This window comes from Choristoneura fumiferana, chromosome 26, assembly GCF_025370935.1.
Source record: "Choristoneura fumiferana chromosome 26, NRCan_CFum_1, whole genome shotgun sequence".
Classification (NCBI taxonomy): domain Eukaryota; kingdom Metazoa; phylum Arthropoda; class Insecta; order Lepidoptera; family Tortricidae; genus Choristoneura; species Choristoneura fumiferana.
The window spans coordinates 7,753,215-7,773,633 of NC_133497.1; the positions used below are offsets into that span (position 1 = coordinate 7,753,215).

Genomic DNA, 20,419 nt, shown 5'->3' on the forward strand with positions numbered 1-20,419 from the left:
AATGTTAATATGGATGGATGTTATATCTAAATTGTCTTGTTTTTTTAAACTAAACTATCGGAATCGTTTGTGCTCTTGATTCTGAGTAGGAAAAACCCTATTTTTTACCAAAATTTAAAAAAAAAGAAAGGAAGTTCACTCTTTTTTGAAAACGCCCTTCTATTAGTTAATGTTTAAGACAAACATTCCTCGCGATGTCTTCTCGCACATTCAATAAAAATCCATTAATAGAATTCCATAAACAAAATCTCCTCTCCTCTTCAGTGGACACAGTTGGTAACTAGCTTTAAAAATTCATACAAAACTGGGCAGTGCCGGTTTTAGCACTTCCAGCGCCCTGGGCGAGATTACCACGGCGCTCTCAACTTTTGGGAATTTTCTAGAAGGTTTAGGCTTCAGGCGCCCCTTTAAGAGCGCGTTCAGACTGGCGGGAACCGCGCGGTTCCATATTTACATGAAAATGTTCCAAAGCGTTCAACCGCATAACCGCGCGGTTGCTGCCCCCCAACCGCGAGAAAATACAACCGCGGATTTCATTACTATGGAGCTCGACGAGAGCGTTCAGTTCAGTTGCGTCGTGGATACCGCGCGGTTTGGACGTCACGTTCCAGGAGGCCACGCACATTCCCGAGTTAATAATTAAAGAGTTTCCTCAAACATTCTTAGTTTGGGATATAACGCAACGAAGTCGCCATGTTCGAATCGATCCCTAAATATTGGATGCACCCAATATCGCCTTTTTCTTCTTTTCTTTATTGTAAGCAACCACAGACACAGTATTTCATTTCCTGTTCGATGTCCATCTTGAACTAAACGCGATCGCTAAATAACCGCGGTGTCTGAAGTACACATTTTTGCGTTTCAAACCTCGCGGGACTTGCGCGATTTAAACCGCGCGGTTCCCGCCAGGCTGAACGCGTTCTAAGTCGGCGCCCTGGGCGGTCGCCCCACCGCGCTCTACCCTAATGCCGCTACTGAAACTGGAAAGCGGAGCGAGGTAGCGGGGCGGAGAAACGAGCGCGAGCGGGGAATGGAAAAACAGCAGGGCTACTACGAAACTCCAAGTTCGTATCGTGCCGTCCCTCTCGCTCTCGTATAAATAGCATAAGTGTCAGAGGGACCGCACGACACCAACTTCGAGTTTCGTAGTAGCCCTGCAGTCCGCAACTCCGGTCCGCATTACCCCGTCGCTGTCAGCGTGCAGCCTAACTTAGGGGAATAGGGTAAGTAAATAAAAAAAAAAGCTTATTAACCCTTTAACCGCCATTGTCTGAATTATAAGACAAAAATTATCCAGCTCATTTCGCCGCAGTCTTATAATTAAGACAAAATGCCATATAGTTTCGGTGTAGGTTTCGATACGGGCACATACGAATGAAAACGTATTGGCGGTTAAAAGGTTAAAAAAAGTATCGCTTTACAAATTGAATTGAGATTGGTTTTTGGAGTCTTTTTGTTTTTATTTTCAACTTTCTTACTTACGTACTTTTACAGTCATCCCGTGAAATCCAACGAAAATACAACTGAAACATGGATACATACATACATATAATCACGCCTCTTTCCCGTAGGGGTAGGCAGAGACCACTGGCAGAGAACATGGATGCACAGAAAAAACCCAGAAAAAGAGACCAGCGCTGGGAATAGAACCCAGGTCCTCAGCATTCCGTGCTGCGTGCCATACCCCTACACCAACACTGGACAGAATTGAAGAAATCGATTTGAATCAATCATTCATTTATTTGTAAAGGAAAAAAAATCTCACCTTTAAAGTACAAATTCATGGGCGATATTACATTACATTTAAAATTCACCACGAGCTTTACGGTGCAGGAAGACATCGTGAGGAAACCCGCGCAACCTGCGAAGCTATTCAATAGTGTGTGTAAAGTACCCAACCCGCGCTGGGCCGGCGTGGGAACACTCCTCATTTTAACTAACTCAAGTTCTCCCACTCTCCCAGATGTCTAGCGAAAATTTTACCACACGCTATTATACTGGTGTCTAGACTATGCTAAATAAAATTTTTAACTGTTTGTACAACTATGTTTTTATTTATTGTAAACTCGTTTATTATTATAACAGATCTTACTTACGTATAAGCTAATGTGAAGCTTTTTTTTTGGTTTTGCTATCAATTTATGTTTTAATTCTTGTATAAAATTGTCGAAAGGTATGGCAAAGCCAACAAGACGAAATATACTTCATCTTTTTCTGATACGTCATTTCATTATTACTTTTTTTATTATTATTCGATTGGATGGAAACGAGCAAGTGAATCTCATAATAGTAAGAGATCACCACCGCCCATAGACACCTGCAACACCAGGGGGATTGCCAACCTAGAAGCCTAAGATGGGATACCTCAAGTGCCAGTAATTTCACCGGCTGTATTACTCTCCAACAGTGCAAGCACTGCTGCTTCACGGCAGGATTAGCGAGCAAGATGGTGGTAGCAATCCGTACGGACCTTGCACAAGGTCCTACCACCTGCAAAACTATCTTGCTGACGTCATTATTATTATCGCCTCATGACATAATTTATCTGGTCTCGTTGGCTTTGCTTTGAACAGTGAGAAAGAACTAAAGTGTAAAGATCTTTAACCGCAACTACATTGACAAACATCTAAACCACAAATCTACTCGAACAATGTAATTTCTGGCTCCAATGATTCATAATAACCCCTGTGTGTTCGCACGTGCATAGTCAACGCATATTTACGCGTGAACCGTTTGTCACACATATTGCAGCCATATGCTTTCTCACCCGTGTGCGTCCCCATATGCCGAGTCAGCGGACCCCGCAGGGTAAACCGTTTGTTGCACACTTCACAACTATAAGGTTTTTCACCCGTGTGCGTTCGTATGTGTCTAGTTAACGCAGTTTTATCTATAAACCGTTTCTCACACATATGGCAACCATGTGGTTTCTCGCCTGTGTGAATTCTAACATGCATAGTCAAATGCACTTTTTGTGTAAATTGTTTGTTACACACGTTGCAACTATACGATTTCTCGCCTGTGTGCAATCGTTGATGTTTGGTTAACGTTGATTTATGTCTGAACTGTTGATTACACACATCGCAACTGAACGGTTTTGCACCTGTGTGTATTTGTTTGTGGCTAGACAACGCCCAATTATTTATGAACCGTTTGTCACATATTTCACACTTCAATTGTTTTTCACCTTTGTGAGTTAGGTTATGTTTATTCAATGTCGATTTATGCTTAAATTTACCGTTACATATATCGCAACTGAAGGGTTTCGCTGTCGAGTGTATAATTATGTGCTTAGTCAACATTGATTTACCAGCAAACTTTTTTTGACATATATCGCAACTATACGGTTTCTCATCTGTATGTAATCGCTTGTGCACGGTCAACCGCGCTTTATGTATAAACCGTTTGCTACAAATGTCACACCTGTATGGTTTCTGACCTGTGTGTGTTTGTATATGACTAATCAATGTCGATTTATGCCTAAACTTTTTATTACACATATCACAACTATATGGTTTCAAGCTATTGTGTATTCTTACATGACTGTTTAACAATGATTTATTTAAAAACTGCTTTTTACATATATTACAACTATAGGGTTTCTCGCCTGTGTGAATTCTTACATGATTGATTAAATGCCATTCTCGGGTTAACTGTTTGCCACATACATGACAACTATATGGTGCACTTCCTGAAGGTGCATCACTGTGATTGCTGAAGCCGGATTCTTCATTGGCTGTGCTGCCTTCTGTACAACAGTGCACTGACTCTATGTTGGACGGATCTGGACTTAACTCACGATTAAGGCTCATGTGTAAAGACTTGTTTGTATGCTGATCTTTTACTGGATGTTGGTCATCTTTGACAAAAGAAGTCTTAAGCGTGCGCTGCTGCTTGGTGGTGCTAATGCAGTGAGATGCATCCCCATGGCAGGTGTGCATGCACTCTGCTGCGGCATCAGCTTCACCTGCCGGCTTTGGCCTATATGGACCCTCTTCTGTTGTGCTCAGAGCATCTGCAAAAAAGTATTAGGTATGTAAAATTGTTCTATTAATAAATTAATAAATCCTTTAATTTTAATCTGGATAGCTGAGTAGATGTATTGTCAGTGTATACAATGTTCTTTTGAGACTATGTTATAGTAAGCAGATAAAATTTAATTAAGATTGGTTTTTTGGAATCTTTTTGTATTTTTTATTTCAATTCCAAATTTTTACTTTTACGGTCATCCCGTAAAACCTAAATTGAAAATTTTCAAAATTTAATTAATTTTTATGACATTCATGTATAATTGGCTAGTTACGAAACATTGTCTCACTTTAATAAAATAAATAAATATTATGGGACACTTGACACCATTGACCTAGTCCCAAACTAAGCAAAGCTTGTACTATGGGTACTAGGCAACAGATAAACATACTTATATAGATAAATACATACTTAAATACATATTAAACAATCAAGACCTGAGAACAAACACTTGTATTATTCATACAAATATGTGCCCCGGCCGGGGATTGAACCTGGGACCTCCAGCTTTGTAGTCAGGTTCTATAACCACTTAGCCATCTGGTCATCAAAATAAATCATAATAAATTAATCTTTTATCTATAAACAAGCAATTCTTGTATATATATTTATTTCTTTCGAGGATTTCAGCAACAGCTCTAACGATTTCGATGAAATTTGGTATGTAAGGGTTTTCAGACCTCAATCAATCTAGCTTGGTCTTATCTCTGAGAAACGCGAGTTTTAACCCGCGCAAGTATCGCCCAGGTACTAAATCTATGATTATCTTTTGAAAAAGGGTAACTCCGGTCAAATTAAGCGCAGTCCTACTGGGTCCGCCTTAAGCAAAGGGGGTCCCATGTGCCACATATAACTTAACACTAACCTAACCTAACCAATGTAGTCGGGACCTTTGCTTTAGTCCAAGCCAAATAGCACTTACTTGGCATAGAAAAGGCAACATCAGGCTGTGGCGGCAGAAACACAACTATAAATTCGTCTTTGACTTTGTGGTTGGTGTAGGAGTCTTCTGTCTCGGCTGCTTCGTTCACGTTGGACTCGGCCCATTTGGGCTCCTCCTTCACAGGATCGCACTCCACGGTCTCCCTGCATAACGATGCCTGTCCCACATTGTCAGATTCCATTTAAATTAGTTTTATGTGTTTTACGATGTTAGATTTTCCAACAATTCGTCGCGAGATTGTTTACTGTTATTTTTCAAGGTATTACTGGGAAAATAGTAAAATAGTATGCAGGATGGTTTGATTTAACCAAAACAAATTTTAAAATCACAATAAAATATACGAATAAAATTATTTTCCACCTATAATATCCTCTTCAAATAAGAAAGAAGTGTCACTCACTAAAATAAAATGTCAAGTCAAAAAGTCAAGTCAAATGTCGAATCGAAACCATAAACATCACAGCATTTTTTTTAAACATTATAAATACTGCCAAACATTACTGCGTTGTATAATGAATAGACACCTGTTTTATCTGAACTGAACAGCGCCATCTATGAAGGAGTAGCAAAAGCTACGAAGCTTTTTTCCTGACATTTTTTTCATTTGGTGAGTCCCAAGTGTAGTTTCAACTTTTTGCTTACAATAAAAATATTTAAACGGCTTCTAAAACTCGTCGGCCAATTTTGATAAAATTAACCTCTTCACCGCCCCAGTCATCTCAGTCGTGACAGCCAATGGAATGGCGTACAGAGCACGCACTACGTTTGTCTTGTGGAGGTGAAGAGGTTAAATGGACTCAATCTGGAAGTTTATCCTTTCAAATAAAAGAACGATTGCTGTGCCACAAATGAACAACGAAGCGATCCTACCTACACAAATTCAGTTTTTACTTTCGTGACACGAAACCCATAAATGACGAACTATTGTTTTGATGTCCTTTAACCTCCTAACGCCCAAGTCAAATTTTTGATTTATGAACATCAAACTTTACATCATTTATGCTAGAGTTTTGTTCAAATTACAAGAAGTCCTTTATAAAGGACTGGGCTTTAGGAGGTTAAAACAGCCACTTAATTTTATTTATTTCTACCGGACAAAATCAAAGCCAGGAAAAGGTAAACCTAGTGTAAAAGAAAACTTAGTACAAAACATCTGTATTTTATTCATTATTACTGAGTATTTTACATTTCTAATCGCGCTTATAAAATGTTGCACATCATTTTGTTGGTTTATTATTACAGCAGCAGGAGTATATTTCCGCTATGCTAACGGACTAAGACAACGTTTTAACATATGTAGTTCTCACAAAAGTAATAAGAAAGAGTAATAGCAGCAGAAACACAGGCTGAAAATTTTAAGTCTTTTGCCACATTGTAAGTGTACCTACTTATACCTATTTCAGCCAAAGTGTAAATGTGTTGCAGCAGAAGTGGATGAGCAGTTACGGTGTTCAAAATGATCTACCACGTCTGCTGCCAAGGTAATAAGTAAGTGTTTTGATCATTTTGAGCACTTAACTGCCCACCTACTTCTGCTGCTGACTGTACAAGGGCGTACCCAGGTGGCCCATGAGGGGGCAAGACATTTTTTTAGGTCTGATTCCTACGATTTTCTGTCATAACTTCACGGCTGTACTACTAAAACCTAAGAAAACACGATAGAGCGTTACTTCTGTGTCGACGCCTTTGTCTTATAACTAGGTTTGAAGTTAAACTAAGGTGTAGACGTTGGGGTCGAAGCCCTGGCCGGCCACTTTGTCGTCGATCCAGCTCCGCAGTTTGGCCACGTCGACATAAACGCCGGGGGTCTTGTCCCCGCAACCGATACCCCACGCCACTATGCCGTACTGCACGTAGCGGTCCTTGTCGTACTGTGGGAAAAATATAGAGTTATTTTTTGGACATGTGGGAGGAGAGGCGCTGTATGCTATATAGGTCTCAAGGGCCGGCCTTTCAGCCATCTACGCGCCCCAGACGAGTGATTGCCTTTCGCGCCCTTTTAGATACAAGACAAGCGATAAAATGACAGGTTGTGTTTGTCATAACCACAGATCATAACAGAGTTCTAGACCACTAAACTTATTTAATTGTTTTTAATTTTTTTTAAGTAGTCGGGTTTTTGATTTTTTTGGTACTTTTACTACCTCTTATTATAAGGTAAGGCAAGGAACAAAAACAATCTTACGTAATAATCAAAACTTAAAAATAAACTGAACAGATTAATGTATTAACTGTGCACGAGAGTTAACTACTTTTGGGTCTACAAATGAAAATGGCTATGCCTTTTTTTGCGTGGGGGAGAATACTAAGCTATCTAATTTGAATTAATAAGTATTTTACTTTAGTTATTCAGTCCCCAAAAGCCGTCCAGCGAAAAACCGCATCTGGCGCATTTAAATTTGGAACTCGAGAATTCTCGAGTTCCGGTAATTTTTTTCTCGTCTCGAGTGAAGCCAAATGTCTCGAGTTTTCTCGAGTTCGAGTAAGCTCGAGCAGAAACCCAATGTATACTCACTCCTACGAGATAAGACATTACCTTTTCTTGCAGTCGGGTAATAAAAGTTAATACGCTGAGTCTAGTTTTCCTTTAGATCGATAAAAATAGGTATTCCAATTAAGTGGTTTGTTCAGCTGGTGCGCGAGGCGCCCTGTAGTACCAGCGCTCCAGTAACCTCTTTTAAAGCCGGCTGGGTTGCTACGTCAATCATAACGAGCGCTCGGGTACTAAGCTATACCTCGGCAGGGTTGCTATAGTCACTCGGGTGCTATACTGCCAGTGTTGCACCACATGTATTATAGAGTTAATGATTATATCATGGACAGGGATATTTGGAAATAATTCCGATCCGCATTAGCGATCCCTTCAAATAGCGAACCTACTGTGTTAAAAATAAAGTTGTGTTAAATACTTGTGATATCATTTAATAATATTGTAAATCTGTTTGAAAAAAATATACCCTGTTGAGTTTCTTGCCGGGTTCTTCTCGACAGAGGTTTTTCCGAACCGGTGGTAGATTTTTTTTTGACATTCATAAGTGCTTGTTTATAGCCTAAATTGAATAAAGATATTTTGACTTTGACTTTGACATGTTGCAGTAACTGTTGCAACATCTGTTATAGCTGTATGTAGTGTACCTCGGCGGGGCAGACGAGGGGCGAGCCCCCGTCTCCCCTGCAGGTGTCCCGTCCGGGCTCGCCGCCTGCGCACATGAAGCTGCTGTGCAAACGGAAGTGCACGCCGAGCCGCGTGCTTTGCAGCAGCTGCTCGCAGCGCGTTCGGTCCACCACTGGTAACTCCACCTTTAACAAGTTTTTGGTAAATAAAAAAAAAAACAAGATTTTTTGTTGACTGTACTTGCATTGTCACCCAAACTACAATTTCATACCAAATTCAAGTCGATGCCATTAACCGTTGAAGAGTTCCCTCCTGCAGAGACGATCCTGGCCGGACTAAGGATGTCACTACCAGATCAGTTGTCACGCAATTTACATAAGTATTCCAAATTTCAAGTCAATCCGACTACTGGAAGTTGGTTGAATTTAACAGGCAAGTTTTGACTACAGACAGACAGACAGACGGGACAGCTGAAACTAAATAAAAGCTTGTACATAAATACCAATGCTATTTATTATCTTTTTGTATATCATCATCAGCCGTAAGACGTCCACTGCTGAAAAAAGGCCTCCTCGACAAGGATTAGACAACTCGCCACTTGCATCCACCGGTTTCCCGCAACTCTCACGATGTCGTCAGTCCACCTAGTGGGAGGCCTTCGTCTTCCGGTTCGTGATCTTTTTGTATAGAAAAGTGAATATAAGAAAGCATTTCTATATTTTAAGGGTTCCGTTCCAAAAGGGTAAAAACGGAAACCCTATTACTAAGACTTCGCTGTCCGTCCGAGAAATGTCCGTCATAGAAAAATGTGGCCACAAAAATGAGGCGGTTGAACCACTCAAATAATCGAATTACTTATAACTCGGAAAATAGTATTTTATGCAACTGTATCGTAATATGAGTCCTTAAAACACGAGTGTGTGTTTATTAAACGAGGCGTAGCCGAGTTTCATAATAGGGCCACATGAGTGTTTTTAAGGGTTTGGGCGGAGGTCACCAAATTCGGAATAAGTTAAATCCTGACTTTTCCAGTTTCTTTTGAGTCAGTTTCTGAATCGTTTAGTTCCCAAGAGGTCGTTTCGGTAATAAGTTTAATTCTGATTATGCCTAATCCGTTAAAGGATCAATGCTGAAACAGTTAGGTAAGCTAAATTTTAACAAAACCAAATTATAACCGCATCAAATTCAATAATAAGCCCTTTTCTGATTAGGTCAAATTCTTTATACGTTTCATTCATTAATAGTCTATATCTAATTTGGTTAGTTTTTGATTACGTAAAACTCGTATAAGTGACATTTCTAGTGTAAGTCAAAATCGTGTACGTCATGCGAATTTACAGTCAACCACAATTATTTGTAGTCTTTTTTCAGCGAGAAATGTAATAACAGTATATTAGGTACAGTAGGTACGGAATGCTGCAAAATTGCATGAACAGTTAGTCTATGATTATGATAGAACTACGTATCGTAGACCACCCCATCTACACTATTATATAAATACTACCTATTTAAGACATGAAGGTGACTTTGACAGCTAACGCCACCACGGCTGTGGTAGGCAGGACAACACTCGACACGTTTAGTTGTTCTTGGCATTCAAAGGGTTAAATAAAATACGATAAAAATAGACAGAAACATTTATTTTTATTAACATACATTATCTGAAGTGCAGCGTTTCATTTTTATTTTGTTTTTGAAAGCAATATTTGAAGTCTCCGAGTATAACACATGGCTTTAATTTTGCCGTATTTATCACTTTTAGGTCTTTTTCCATTGCAAATTAGTAAAGAACTAGCTTGACATTGACAACGGTAGAGAAATATTGTTTTATGATTTATGATAGATATGTTTACAAGTGGCCAGAACACTTACGATTAAGTCATTAGTAAATAGTATTGATGTTAAGTGTCATCTGATATTCTAGCCAATTGTACTTGACCTCCACAGAAACCATCGAACGTAGAAAATAACTAACTATGACGTATACTTATTAAGAATCCCCTCTAATTAGATTCAGTCATAATAAGGAAACAAATTTAGTTAGAATTTGTTTTTTAAAGAAACCTTTCTTGTCTGAATCGGTTCTTGTTCTAATTTAACCTACTCCGAAAAAACTTCCTAACCTACTAAAAATCAGACCTCCTCAGAAAAATGCTAAATAAGAAATTGGTAAATATAGTGTTTGACATGTTTCGAAACTGACTCGCCCCGAATCCAACCTAATAAGAACATGATCTACCCAGAAGCTAGTCAAATAAGAAACTGGAAAAGTCAGGATTTAACTTATTCCGATTTGGTGACCTCCGCCAAAGCGTTTTAAGGCCTAGTTACTTACAGTTGCATAGAATATTTTATCTATATCCATATATTAAATCCTCTATCATGTGCTCAAGAACCATTGAGAATGACCTGCATTAACTCTAACTAGGTAGGTATGTCTGCCCCACGAGCTGCGCGCGCGACGACCTGCAGCTGCAGAGCGATACCTAGTTAAGAGTTAATGCAGGTCATTCTCAATGGTTCTTGAGCACATGATAGAGAGCGCTGCAGAGCGCTCCCCCCCCCTCCGTGCTGTAATGATGTATGAAATCTCATTACGATACAGATTTCTGTATCGTTATGACCATTACGATACAGCCGTGTTCATAATAGGATCCAATATCGTAATGCTGGTCATTACCTATGGTTTTTGAACGCATAATTGAGGATTTACTATATGGGTGTAGATAAATACTATTAAACACGTCGTCCGCATGTTTCTATTTGCACCTGACCATAATAAATATTGGGAATGATTAGTACTGACATGCGTTGGATGGCGGTTGCATTGCAAGGGCAGCGTGGCGTCGGTTTTTAAATATTATGTCCGCACCTTGACCCAATAGGTCTTCGCCGCCCCCCGCAGCCGGCCCCGGGCCACGACCCCATCAGCCCTAGGGCAAATACGCGCCTGCATAAGTCTAGGTTTACAGCATGGTTACATACCCGCTTCAGGATGACCTGGTACCGGCCTTCCTTGCCGTAGACGTCCTTGCCCCAGCCGCTAGCGAAGCACCGCGTGCCGGGGGCGACGCGCATGTTGAGGGGGGGCAGGCACGCCACCCCCACGTTGGGCGCCGCCTCCACCGGCGAAGACAGGAAGAGGAGCCCGACGTCGTAGAACAGGTTGCCTGGGCGCAGGGGGCAGTTTTGTTTTTAAAGATTCAAAGATTCAAAAAATTACAGTCGAATGACTGTAACAACTCATTCATTTTATTCCTTCTCCTTTCATGCAATCCGTTCTTCATGTGGCTGTGTGTGTCTCTATTTATTATGCTCGTTGTGGTCTCGTCCTCGATGATGAAAGTTTACTAATGTAGTACCGGTTTGTACTCTATGGCGTCAATCATCTTTGGGCGAGACAACAACTTCGCATAATTACACCTACAGTCGAACTTCACATACAGGTAAGTTCGTTTGTCTATTAAATTATTCACTTCAACTGTCGTGGCACTACCTATTCCCCGGACCGGATTAAGAGGCCTTGAGGCAACAAGAAGTGGAGCCCCCCAAAAACTATTTTCCAAGTAAAATGAACAATTGTACAAATTACTATATGTATTGTCTTTACTTGTTGGAATTTGATAAAAAAACCCGAAGACTATTGTGGGGGCCCCCCTTTTGTGGAGGCCCCGGGGCTGTAGCCCCAGATGACCTCCCCTAAATCCGGCCCTCCCTATTCGTATCCGAACTGTGACCTACCACTGTTAAAGTCCTTATGCACGACGGTCTGCCGCACGTCCCGGTCCTGGTAGGGGTACAGCTCGTTCTTGGTCTGCGTGTCCCACTCGCCGGCGCGCACGCGCAGCGCGCTTGCGCCCGCCACGTAGTGCGCCGCCGTCAGCACCACGCTCGGGTGGATCAGGGAGCCCCCCCCCACGTAAACGTTCAGTTTCTGGCCGTCCGGCTCCGCAGCGTTTACCGGTTCGATCCTGCAACACACGTAAACCATTAACCCCTCTTATGCTAGCTAGGAACACACTGACAGCGGAGGCGGAGCGGAGCGGTGCGGCGCGGAGGCGTTACCGGTTGTAATATTCGAGCTAACGTGAAAGAGGCCACACAGAATACCGCGCGGGAAATAAGCGTGGCCTCTTTCACGTTAGCTCGAATATTACAACTGCTACCGCCTTAAATAAATAAACTATATGCCCTTTATCTTGTATCGATTCTCCGAAATACACTTCGCATAACATGTATATCATATATATTTTTTTAGCCGAATTATCAGTTCGAATAATAGTCATTTCTCAGAATATTAGGTAAATAGCAGAACATTAGTATCGCCGATTTTTATATGGCATAATGGCATAGCAAAATACTAGATTTTAAATAGCACTGACTTTAACATGTTAAAGTAATGACATAGTTAAGGGAACTAACAGCTACCATAAGAATAGGTTAAGGTTAAAGTATGGCCAGCAAAGTAAGCGTGCTGTAACAGCAGCAGGCAAAGCGCCAGAACGCCAGCTACATTGTAGGTTGGGTTAGGTTAGAACTGCGACCACAACAGCGCGCGAGCCGAGCGAGCGAAGCGAGCGTACCGCGGCAGCGGCCGGCAAGCGCCAGAATCTTACTGCTGCCAATAAATTGCTTTTTATTATCCTTACGCAAAATAATATTATGAGATATCTTTCTGCCTAGCAACTATTCAAACATATAAATTTTATTCTCATCGATATTATGTGATGCTCATATTCTGCTTTACAAAATTATGAGAAATGATAGTATGAGAAAAAATATATGCGAAATGTAATTCTGTGATAATTATGATGATTCTGCTCAAGGTTGTTATGAGAAACGAAATTATGAGATTCGATTTTATGCAACATATTAGTAAACCAAACTATACCTACCTCTAAGCGTTAGCGGGACGGCAAGATTCGAAGGTCGAATTTAGCACTTCGTCGTATAGGGCCAAGGTCGTATTAGGTCGTTAATCGAGCGATTCAACAGTCTCATTTTTGTGGATACTTCGGTAATGAGGCTGCAGCGAGGACCAAAGAAATGGACATACATACCCACATACATACATACATACATACGCTCGAAAAACATAACCCTCCTTCGGGCAGTCGGGTAAAAATGGCCGAAGATTCTGATACAGTTTTTTTTAGTTATCTGATATTACAGGAACTCTAACAAATAATCGAAAACGACATCCAAACATATCAACAGCCTTTTTATAAAACTACGGAACCCTAATCGTCAGAATCTCGGAAACGGCTCCAATTTGGTATGTGGGGTTTTCTGGGATGACAAATCGATCTAGCATGGTCTTGTCTCTGGGAAAACCCTTATTATTTAGCTCGGTCGCCCAGGTACTTATATAATTACTTGAGAATCGCGACCATCCAGGGGAACTCCGCGAAGTTGGCCTCTCCGTCGACTCCGCCGGTGATGCGGGTGCCTACTCCGTCGGGGTTGTTCCAGCCGCAGCCCTCTCGCGCCTGCAAACGGGTTAACTTATTATCATAGCTGCCGATAGATGGCGGTGTACGCCATTTGTGCGTGGCTAAAACGGTATGTCGTTTTGAAAACAATTAGTCTGATGGGACAGAAATAATATTCCCTAAAATACCCTTCCGGTCGTATATCGCTTATTCTTATTGATTCCAGAAGCGGTGCTCATAAAAATGGATAGTATCCTCCTTTGTGTAACATAACACACTTGGCCGGTTTATAATGTGTTCTAGCTTAGGTTCTAGTTTTCGGTGTAATTTAGAAAAAAAATACATAAAATAGTTTCCAAGCGATGAAACTAGTATGTTTTTCCCCCAACGTTAAATCAAATATTACGTCATATCATTATGATGTTAATAGTATTTACTTGGCCATGACACTTAGTGTCCGCCATTGCTACAAAGATACCTTTGCTACTACTGGTGGCGCTGTCGTCTATCTGAACACAAAAATGTAGTGTGAAAAACCTTTAGTTCAAATTTTGGCCGCTGGCACATGAACCTTGTGTCGGGATGTGAATGTGAGTTGTGATATTGCAATTAAGTTAGCAATGTCAATGACAAAGGAATTATTTTTACCGGCTTTAAAAAGGAATTTGTCTATCCGTCTGTATTTAACCTAATACAAAAAAGGTTCTCAATAAGCTGTGACTGTACGTGCGTTGTCATCTAAACTACATTTCTGTACTAAATTTCAAGTCGATACCAATAACCATTGAGGAGTTCTCTCCTGTGGAGACGATGCGGGCTGGGCCATCAGGATGTCACTACTAGTGATGTAACGAATGTCATTTTTTGAACATTCGCGAATGCGAATGCGAATGCGAATATCTGCTACCGACATTCGAGAATGCGAATGCGAATATTCAGTTTTTCGTTTTGGCGCCAAATTATCTGTGGCAGTCTCGTTCGAACGAAGTGCGTTCCGTTTGTACTTTGTTCCGAGAATTACCCAGTTTATACGAACGCATCGCAAAGTAAATAAATAAATAATACCAAATGATTAAGTGAAGACTGATAATGTGATTACGAGATTAAGTTATTTTTTTTGTATAAAAAAACATAAGAAATGAATGCATTTTGATTTTATTAACCTATCTATTATCTAATAATAATTGTATTTTTTTCTGATATTCATATTTGCAAAACATTCGCAGAAATTTTGCGAATGCGAATGCGAATATTCGTTACATCACTAGTCACTACACAGATTATCGTATTAGCACCAGATTTATATTAGTAAGTATCCGAAATTTCAAATCAATCCGACCACTGGCAGTGGGTCAAATTCAGCTTCTAATATTCGACCCAAACAAATAAATAAACAAACAGGCAACCCCAATTGTTCTTTGTAATGCTTACCTACTTTATTATGATCCTATCACACTCTAATATTTATAAACAGGTGTTTATAAATTTTCGAGTGTTTTAACCGCCGCAATTATCGTGTTCCAATTTTTTTTATGAATGGGCTGTAGAATTTGATGAAATTATCGATTACTTTTTAGACCTCAGTATTTTACTAGATAATAACTTGGAAACTGTAAAATAATCTTCTACCATGTCAACAAAAATGTGCCCACGAAAAAAAAACCGGCCAAGAGCGTGTCGGACACGGCCAAAATAGGGTTCCGTACCCATTAAGAAAAAAATAAGTAATATTTTTCTAAGGATTTCGTATAAATTATACGGAATCTTCCAAGTCTTCTATTTACTCGTTGAGGCTGCTATTTACTCTTAAACTACTAACAATTCTAACGCAAACTTAGTTATAGTTTTCCTTGAAAGTTTAAGATACCTACTACCTTTCTGTTTTTTTTTTCAAAATTTTCCACCCACCGCTTTAGATTTTAGAGGGACGCTCGATTTTAATGAAAATTTACATTTTAAAGTTGAATAACAAATCACTGAATCGAAAAATCGTTTTAGCAACCCCGTAATGATTTTAAAAGACCTAACCAACGATACCCCACACTACAAGGTTGGCTGAGAAACAAAAAATCACCTCCACTTTAAGTTTATGGGAGGTACTTACACTAAAAAAAAATTGTTTGAAATTTTTTATTGTACCATTTTGTCGGCATAGTTTACATACATATTCGTGCAAAATTACAGCTTTCTAGCATTGATAGTCCCTGAGCAAAGCCGCGGAGGGACGGACAGACAGACAGACAGACAGACATGGCGAAACTATAAGGGTTCCGTTTTTGGTATTTTGGCTCCGGAACCCTAAAAAAAAATACGCTCGAATAATGACCCCCAAACAAACAAATCCATATCAGTACTAATATTACAAATGCGAAAGTGTGTTTGCATGTTTGTCCGTCTTTCACGTCGATCCGTCGCTCCGTTTCGACGTGACTTTTAGATATAGTTTATGGGCCAGAGAGTGACATAGGCTACTTTTTAATCCCGGAAAAATGCACAGTTCCCGAGGGAATAGCGCGCGATAACCGAATTCCACGCGGGGGAAGCCGCGGGTAAAAGCTAGTAAATACTTAAATATTAAATACGGCAAGTGAACAAAAGCTTGTAAAAAAATAGACAACCCCGATTGTCTTCTGTTACTGCTCACTATATTACTCATACTCATATTTTTTATTGGTAATATCATTATTATTGTAAATAATAGCCGTAATTATGATGATTAATAAAGAGTCGTTGTAACGTTGACAGGTGGGGTGATCGGGTCGTTGGGCTTCCTCCTCTCTTTGGACACGCAACAGGTGTCGAGGTACGACTGACAGGGGCCATCTCGAACACTGTAACGCAATTTTATTATATATTATATATTGTAACATAAGAATTCATTATAGAAAAATGCTACTACTCAATTAATGAATATCTAGATGCTGGATACTGGTAATAATGCTAATTTATGTGAATAAATATATCCTAATAGATAAAAGGGACATGATGTAATTAATATTAATAGTTTAAGAATATCATAAGCCGGTATGTAATTAGTAGGTAGGTAGCGTCCGCGCTGGAGTAGGCAGTTGTCTCCTAAAGGGTCGGATTTAACATACTTCTCCTGTTTTACTATGGTGTTGACTGACCGTATGTCGATGATGCCGGTGCCGTCCTCAATGATGGTGTTGTTCCCGTCGCACAGGTAGTACGGGACGCACTCGCCCTCTTCCTTGTTCTCCGTTGTGCACGACTTGTCACTGGCTGGAAAGAAACAATCATCATCATCATCATCATCGGCATTGTCATTATCGCCATCATCATTATCATCATCATCATTGTCTTTGTCATCATTGTATAAATCTTTATTGTACATAAAACATATGAAAATAGCAGTTAACAAGAGAAAGAGATGTACAAAGGCGAACTTATTTTCTTTGTATAATAAAGAGTTACATACATACATACATACATAAAAGGGATCTCTTCCAGTTAAGAGCCTTTATACCTGCTGAGCTGGCAACGTTGCATTTTTGTTAGTTTTTCTCGATTATTTCATAAAAATTGAATGAAAATTAAAAATGTTGTCTGATAGAACACTTCTTAATATATAAGTTAATGTGTCTACTCCAATAATTATTCGGTACAGACTTTTATTATCTTTAAAAACCGGTTATAAACATTAATTAGTTTTTGAAGAATACAAAAGTCTATCACGAAGAATTATTGGAGTAGACACATTAACTTATATATTAAGAAGTGTTCTATCAGACAACATTTTTAATTTTCATTCAATTTTTATGAAATAATCGAGAAAAACTAACAAAAATGCAACGTTGCCAGCTCAGCAGGTATAAACGCTCTTAAGCTTTGAACGATTGAAAGTTCATTGTCACCATCATCACTTTCGTCATTGTCACTGTCGTTGTCGTTGTCGCATTGTCGTTGTCATCGTCATTGTCATCAACGTCATCATCATCATCATGATACTGGGTCTATGGTGGTCTTACCCGCTGGGGTGATAAGCGACAGGTCTAAAGTCGTCGTTCTTATTGGCGACGGGCGCTGCGGTAGACTGCAGACGAGCTATGATTGAGTCCAGGTCGCCGCCGATCGCCTGAGCGACCGGCGACAAGTCCAAGTCTACGTCCTTGTTGCCGACGAGCGCAGCGGTAGTTTTCAGCTGGGCTATGATAGAGTCCAGGTCCTTACCCGCCGGGGTGACAGGCGACAGTTCTAAGTCGTCGTTCTTCTCTTCAGCGATCAGTGTGGTAGGAATATTCGTAATTTACTTCAGGCTTCATTAGGTGATTAATATACGGTAACAGGCTGTAGTAAAACCGAATGCACCAATTGAACTGAACAGGTATTAAAATCATGTGATAATATATGTAAAAGCTTTACAATTTCAGATTGCGTAGTGATCCTTGCTACCTCAAAGAGCGATTTAGCTATGTTACTTCTGCTCGTTGCTCTCAGAACTTTCTCCTTATACTGTCCCACTTTACAACTCTAAATTCTATGTTTATTTTACACTGTCCAGGCCACTCGGTTGTGGAACTCCCTACTGATAGACTTGAGGCGCGCAAAGTCCTTGCCAATCTTTAAGTCTATGCTTAGAGAGCACTATCTGTCATCTTGCGTATGAATGTTATAGTTAGCTTACTTATATGTTGTTATGGTATCTATCTGTTTAGATTTGTTGTGTATGTGTATTGTATGTGTTAGTTTATGTATTCTTGATACTGCTCTAATATCTACTTTAAATTGCTCCACCTGCTAAAATGTATTCCTTATTTCTGTCCATTGTAAAGGTTGCCTGGAAGAGATCGCTCTGAAGCGATAAGGCCGCCTATTGCTTACCTTAGAAAATCTCTATGTATTATACTCGTGTTTTCTGTACTGCTTACTGTATTTATCATGGGAGGATCACATGACTGGAACTCATTAAATTTCAAATGCTCTGTCTATAACTATATAGCTGCTCGCAAATACTTATGTCATACTTGGAGAAGTCTATCTATCTATCTATTTAGCCTTTTTATCCTGAGCTCATCCTCCTCCGTTGTATTGTTATAGAATATCTCTAAGCTCAGTGTGTCGCTTGACAAAGGCCTCCTCTAACATTTTCCACTGTTTTCTATCCCTGGCTACCCTCCTCCAGTTCGGGCCTGCCGTTAGCTTTAACTCATCCTCCCATCTTATATGTTGTCTTCCTCTGCTCCTCTTGCCATCTCTAGGATACCAGAGATAGATACTTGGAGAAGTACTGTATAATAAATATCTAAATGTACATAAACAGAATGAATTGCTACGTCTAGTCAGTAGGTACTCAGTTCTCATATGTCTCTTTTGTTCCCTTGAATAATAATAAACAAATGCAAAACGATAACCAATACATAAGAAGACTGCTCCTGCCTGAGAGAAATATTGCGTATTGGATATCAAAATAGACAAACAAATTATATGATAAGGTCAATCCCTCAAAAAATTCAGAAAACTCATTCAAGTCAGAAACAGATGTGATAGTTTTAATCTCGTTTTTGATCTATGCTAAGCTTCTATGTGTTCCGGTTAAAAAAAAACTCACGAAAGAAAACCAATGTGGAAAACCAAAGGAGTTGTGTGTGATAGCAAGTAAACAAAAAAGGCAACTTTATAGTCAAGCATTAAAATCAAATAATTTAATGACGAAATATAGATACAAAAAATATTGTAAAATTATGAAAGCAGTTTACGTTTTTAGCATTACGTTTTTATGCAAATATAAATTATAACACATCCAAAGTTCAAATAAGAGTAAAGCCGTTGGTGAATAATGAATCAAAATACTACTCAAAATAAATGACATAATAGAAAAAACTGATCATTTAAAAAAAGATGACCATGTAATTAATAAACCCTTTGACATTGCTAGGTTCTATTAATAATCTATACTTATATTATAAAGAGGAAAGATTTGGATGCTTATATTTTTGTTACGAATTAACTCAAAAACTACTGGACTGGTTTTAAAAATTCTTTCACTATTAGAATGCTAAATTATTCCAGTGCCTTAGGCTATATTTATTACCAGAAAAGATTAGGGTTCCGTACTAAAACTTCAATAATATACCTCAAAGTGTAAAAAAGTTGCCATAAAACATCTTTCATCTAATACGCTGTGGCTGTGGAAACTATTGATGATAGAACATAAAAAAATTCAATTACAAGTATAAAAGAATACTCACATCAATTTCTACAAAAAACTTCCGAACGAGTATGTCACTATTGTAGTTATGTCACTACTACTTTTATATATTTTAAAAGTTGACTGACACGCCAACTAAAATCAGACCATGCTATACCTTTGTGTAAATCCTTATCCAAATAAATAATTTCATATTCAAGACGGTTTCAATATCTGTACACTACTTTTTGAAAATACAAATCGAAAATACAAACTGAGACATGGATGCACAGAAAAACCAGAAAAAGAGACCAGCGCTGGGAATCGAACCCAGGTCCTCAGCAATCCGTGCTGCGTGCTATACCCCTACACCACCGCTGGACAGTTTGGAGTTGAAATAAAAAATACAAAAAAGACTCCAAATAACCAATCATACTACTTTTTGAATTATTCAAATCGGACATTCAATTCAAAAGATATTACGAATTTAAAAATATCAATCTAACCATAAAATGCATTTATATACTCTACGTTGACGCGCCCCGGTTTAGCGCGGGTTGGGTGTTGTTAAACCCCCGACGCAAAAAGGGGGGTGTTATAAGTTTGACCGCTATGTGTGTCTGTCTGCTGCTGCTAGCTCTTAAACGGATGGACCGGTTTTTTTATTGGAAAGCAGGTTTTCTAGCTATGTTTTATCAAAATCGATTCAGCCGTTTTTGAGATATTGAACTTTGAAGTGACAGTCGGGGTTT

General features: G+C 39.4%; 2 protein-coding genes across 2 annotated transcripts in view; both read right to left on the reverse strand.

Moving 5' to 3' along the window:
- Positions 1–1,238: 1,238 nt before the first annotated feature.
- LOC141442645 (uncharacterized) lies at positions 1,239–6,036 on the reverse strand. The gene is made up of 2 exons (XM_074107686.1): positions 4,952–6,036; positions 1,239–4,015 (listed from the first exon to the last, which is right to left on the reverse strand). The coding sequence occupies exons 1-2, from the start codon at positions 5,151–5,153 to the stop codon at positions 2,640–2,642; spliced, it is 1,578 nt and encodes a 525-aa protein (XP_073963787.1). The 5' UTR covers positions 5,154–6,036; the 3' UTR covers positions 1,239–2,639.
- Positions 6,037–6,118: 82 nt separating this feature from the next.
- LOC141442655 (phenoloxidase-activating factor 2-like) overlaps positions 6,119–20,419 on the reverse strand; it is a 25,167-nt gene continuing 10,866 nt past the window's right edge. Inside the window, exon 10 of the mRNA XM_074107698.1 lies at positions 6,119–6,843. Coding sequence (XP_073963799.1) covers positions 6,682–6,843 — 162 coding nt within the window. The 3' untranslated portion in view covers positions 6,119–6,681. The remainder of the gene's footprint in view (positions 6,844–20,419) is intronic.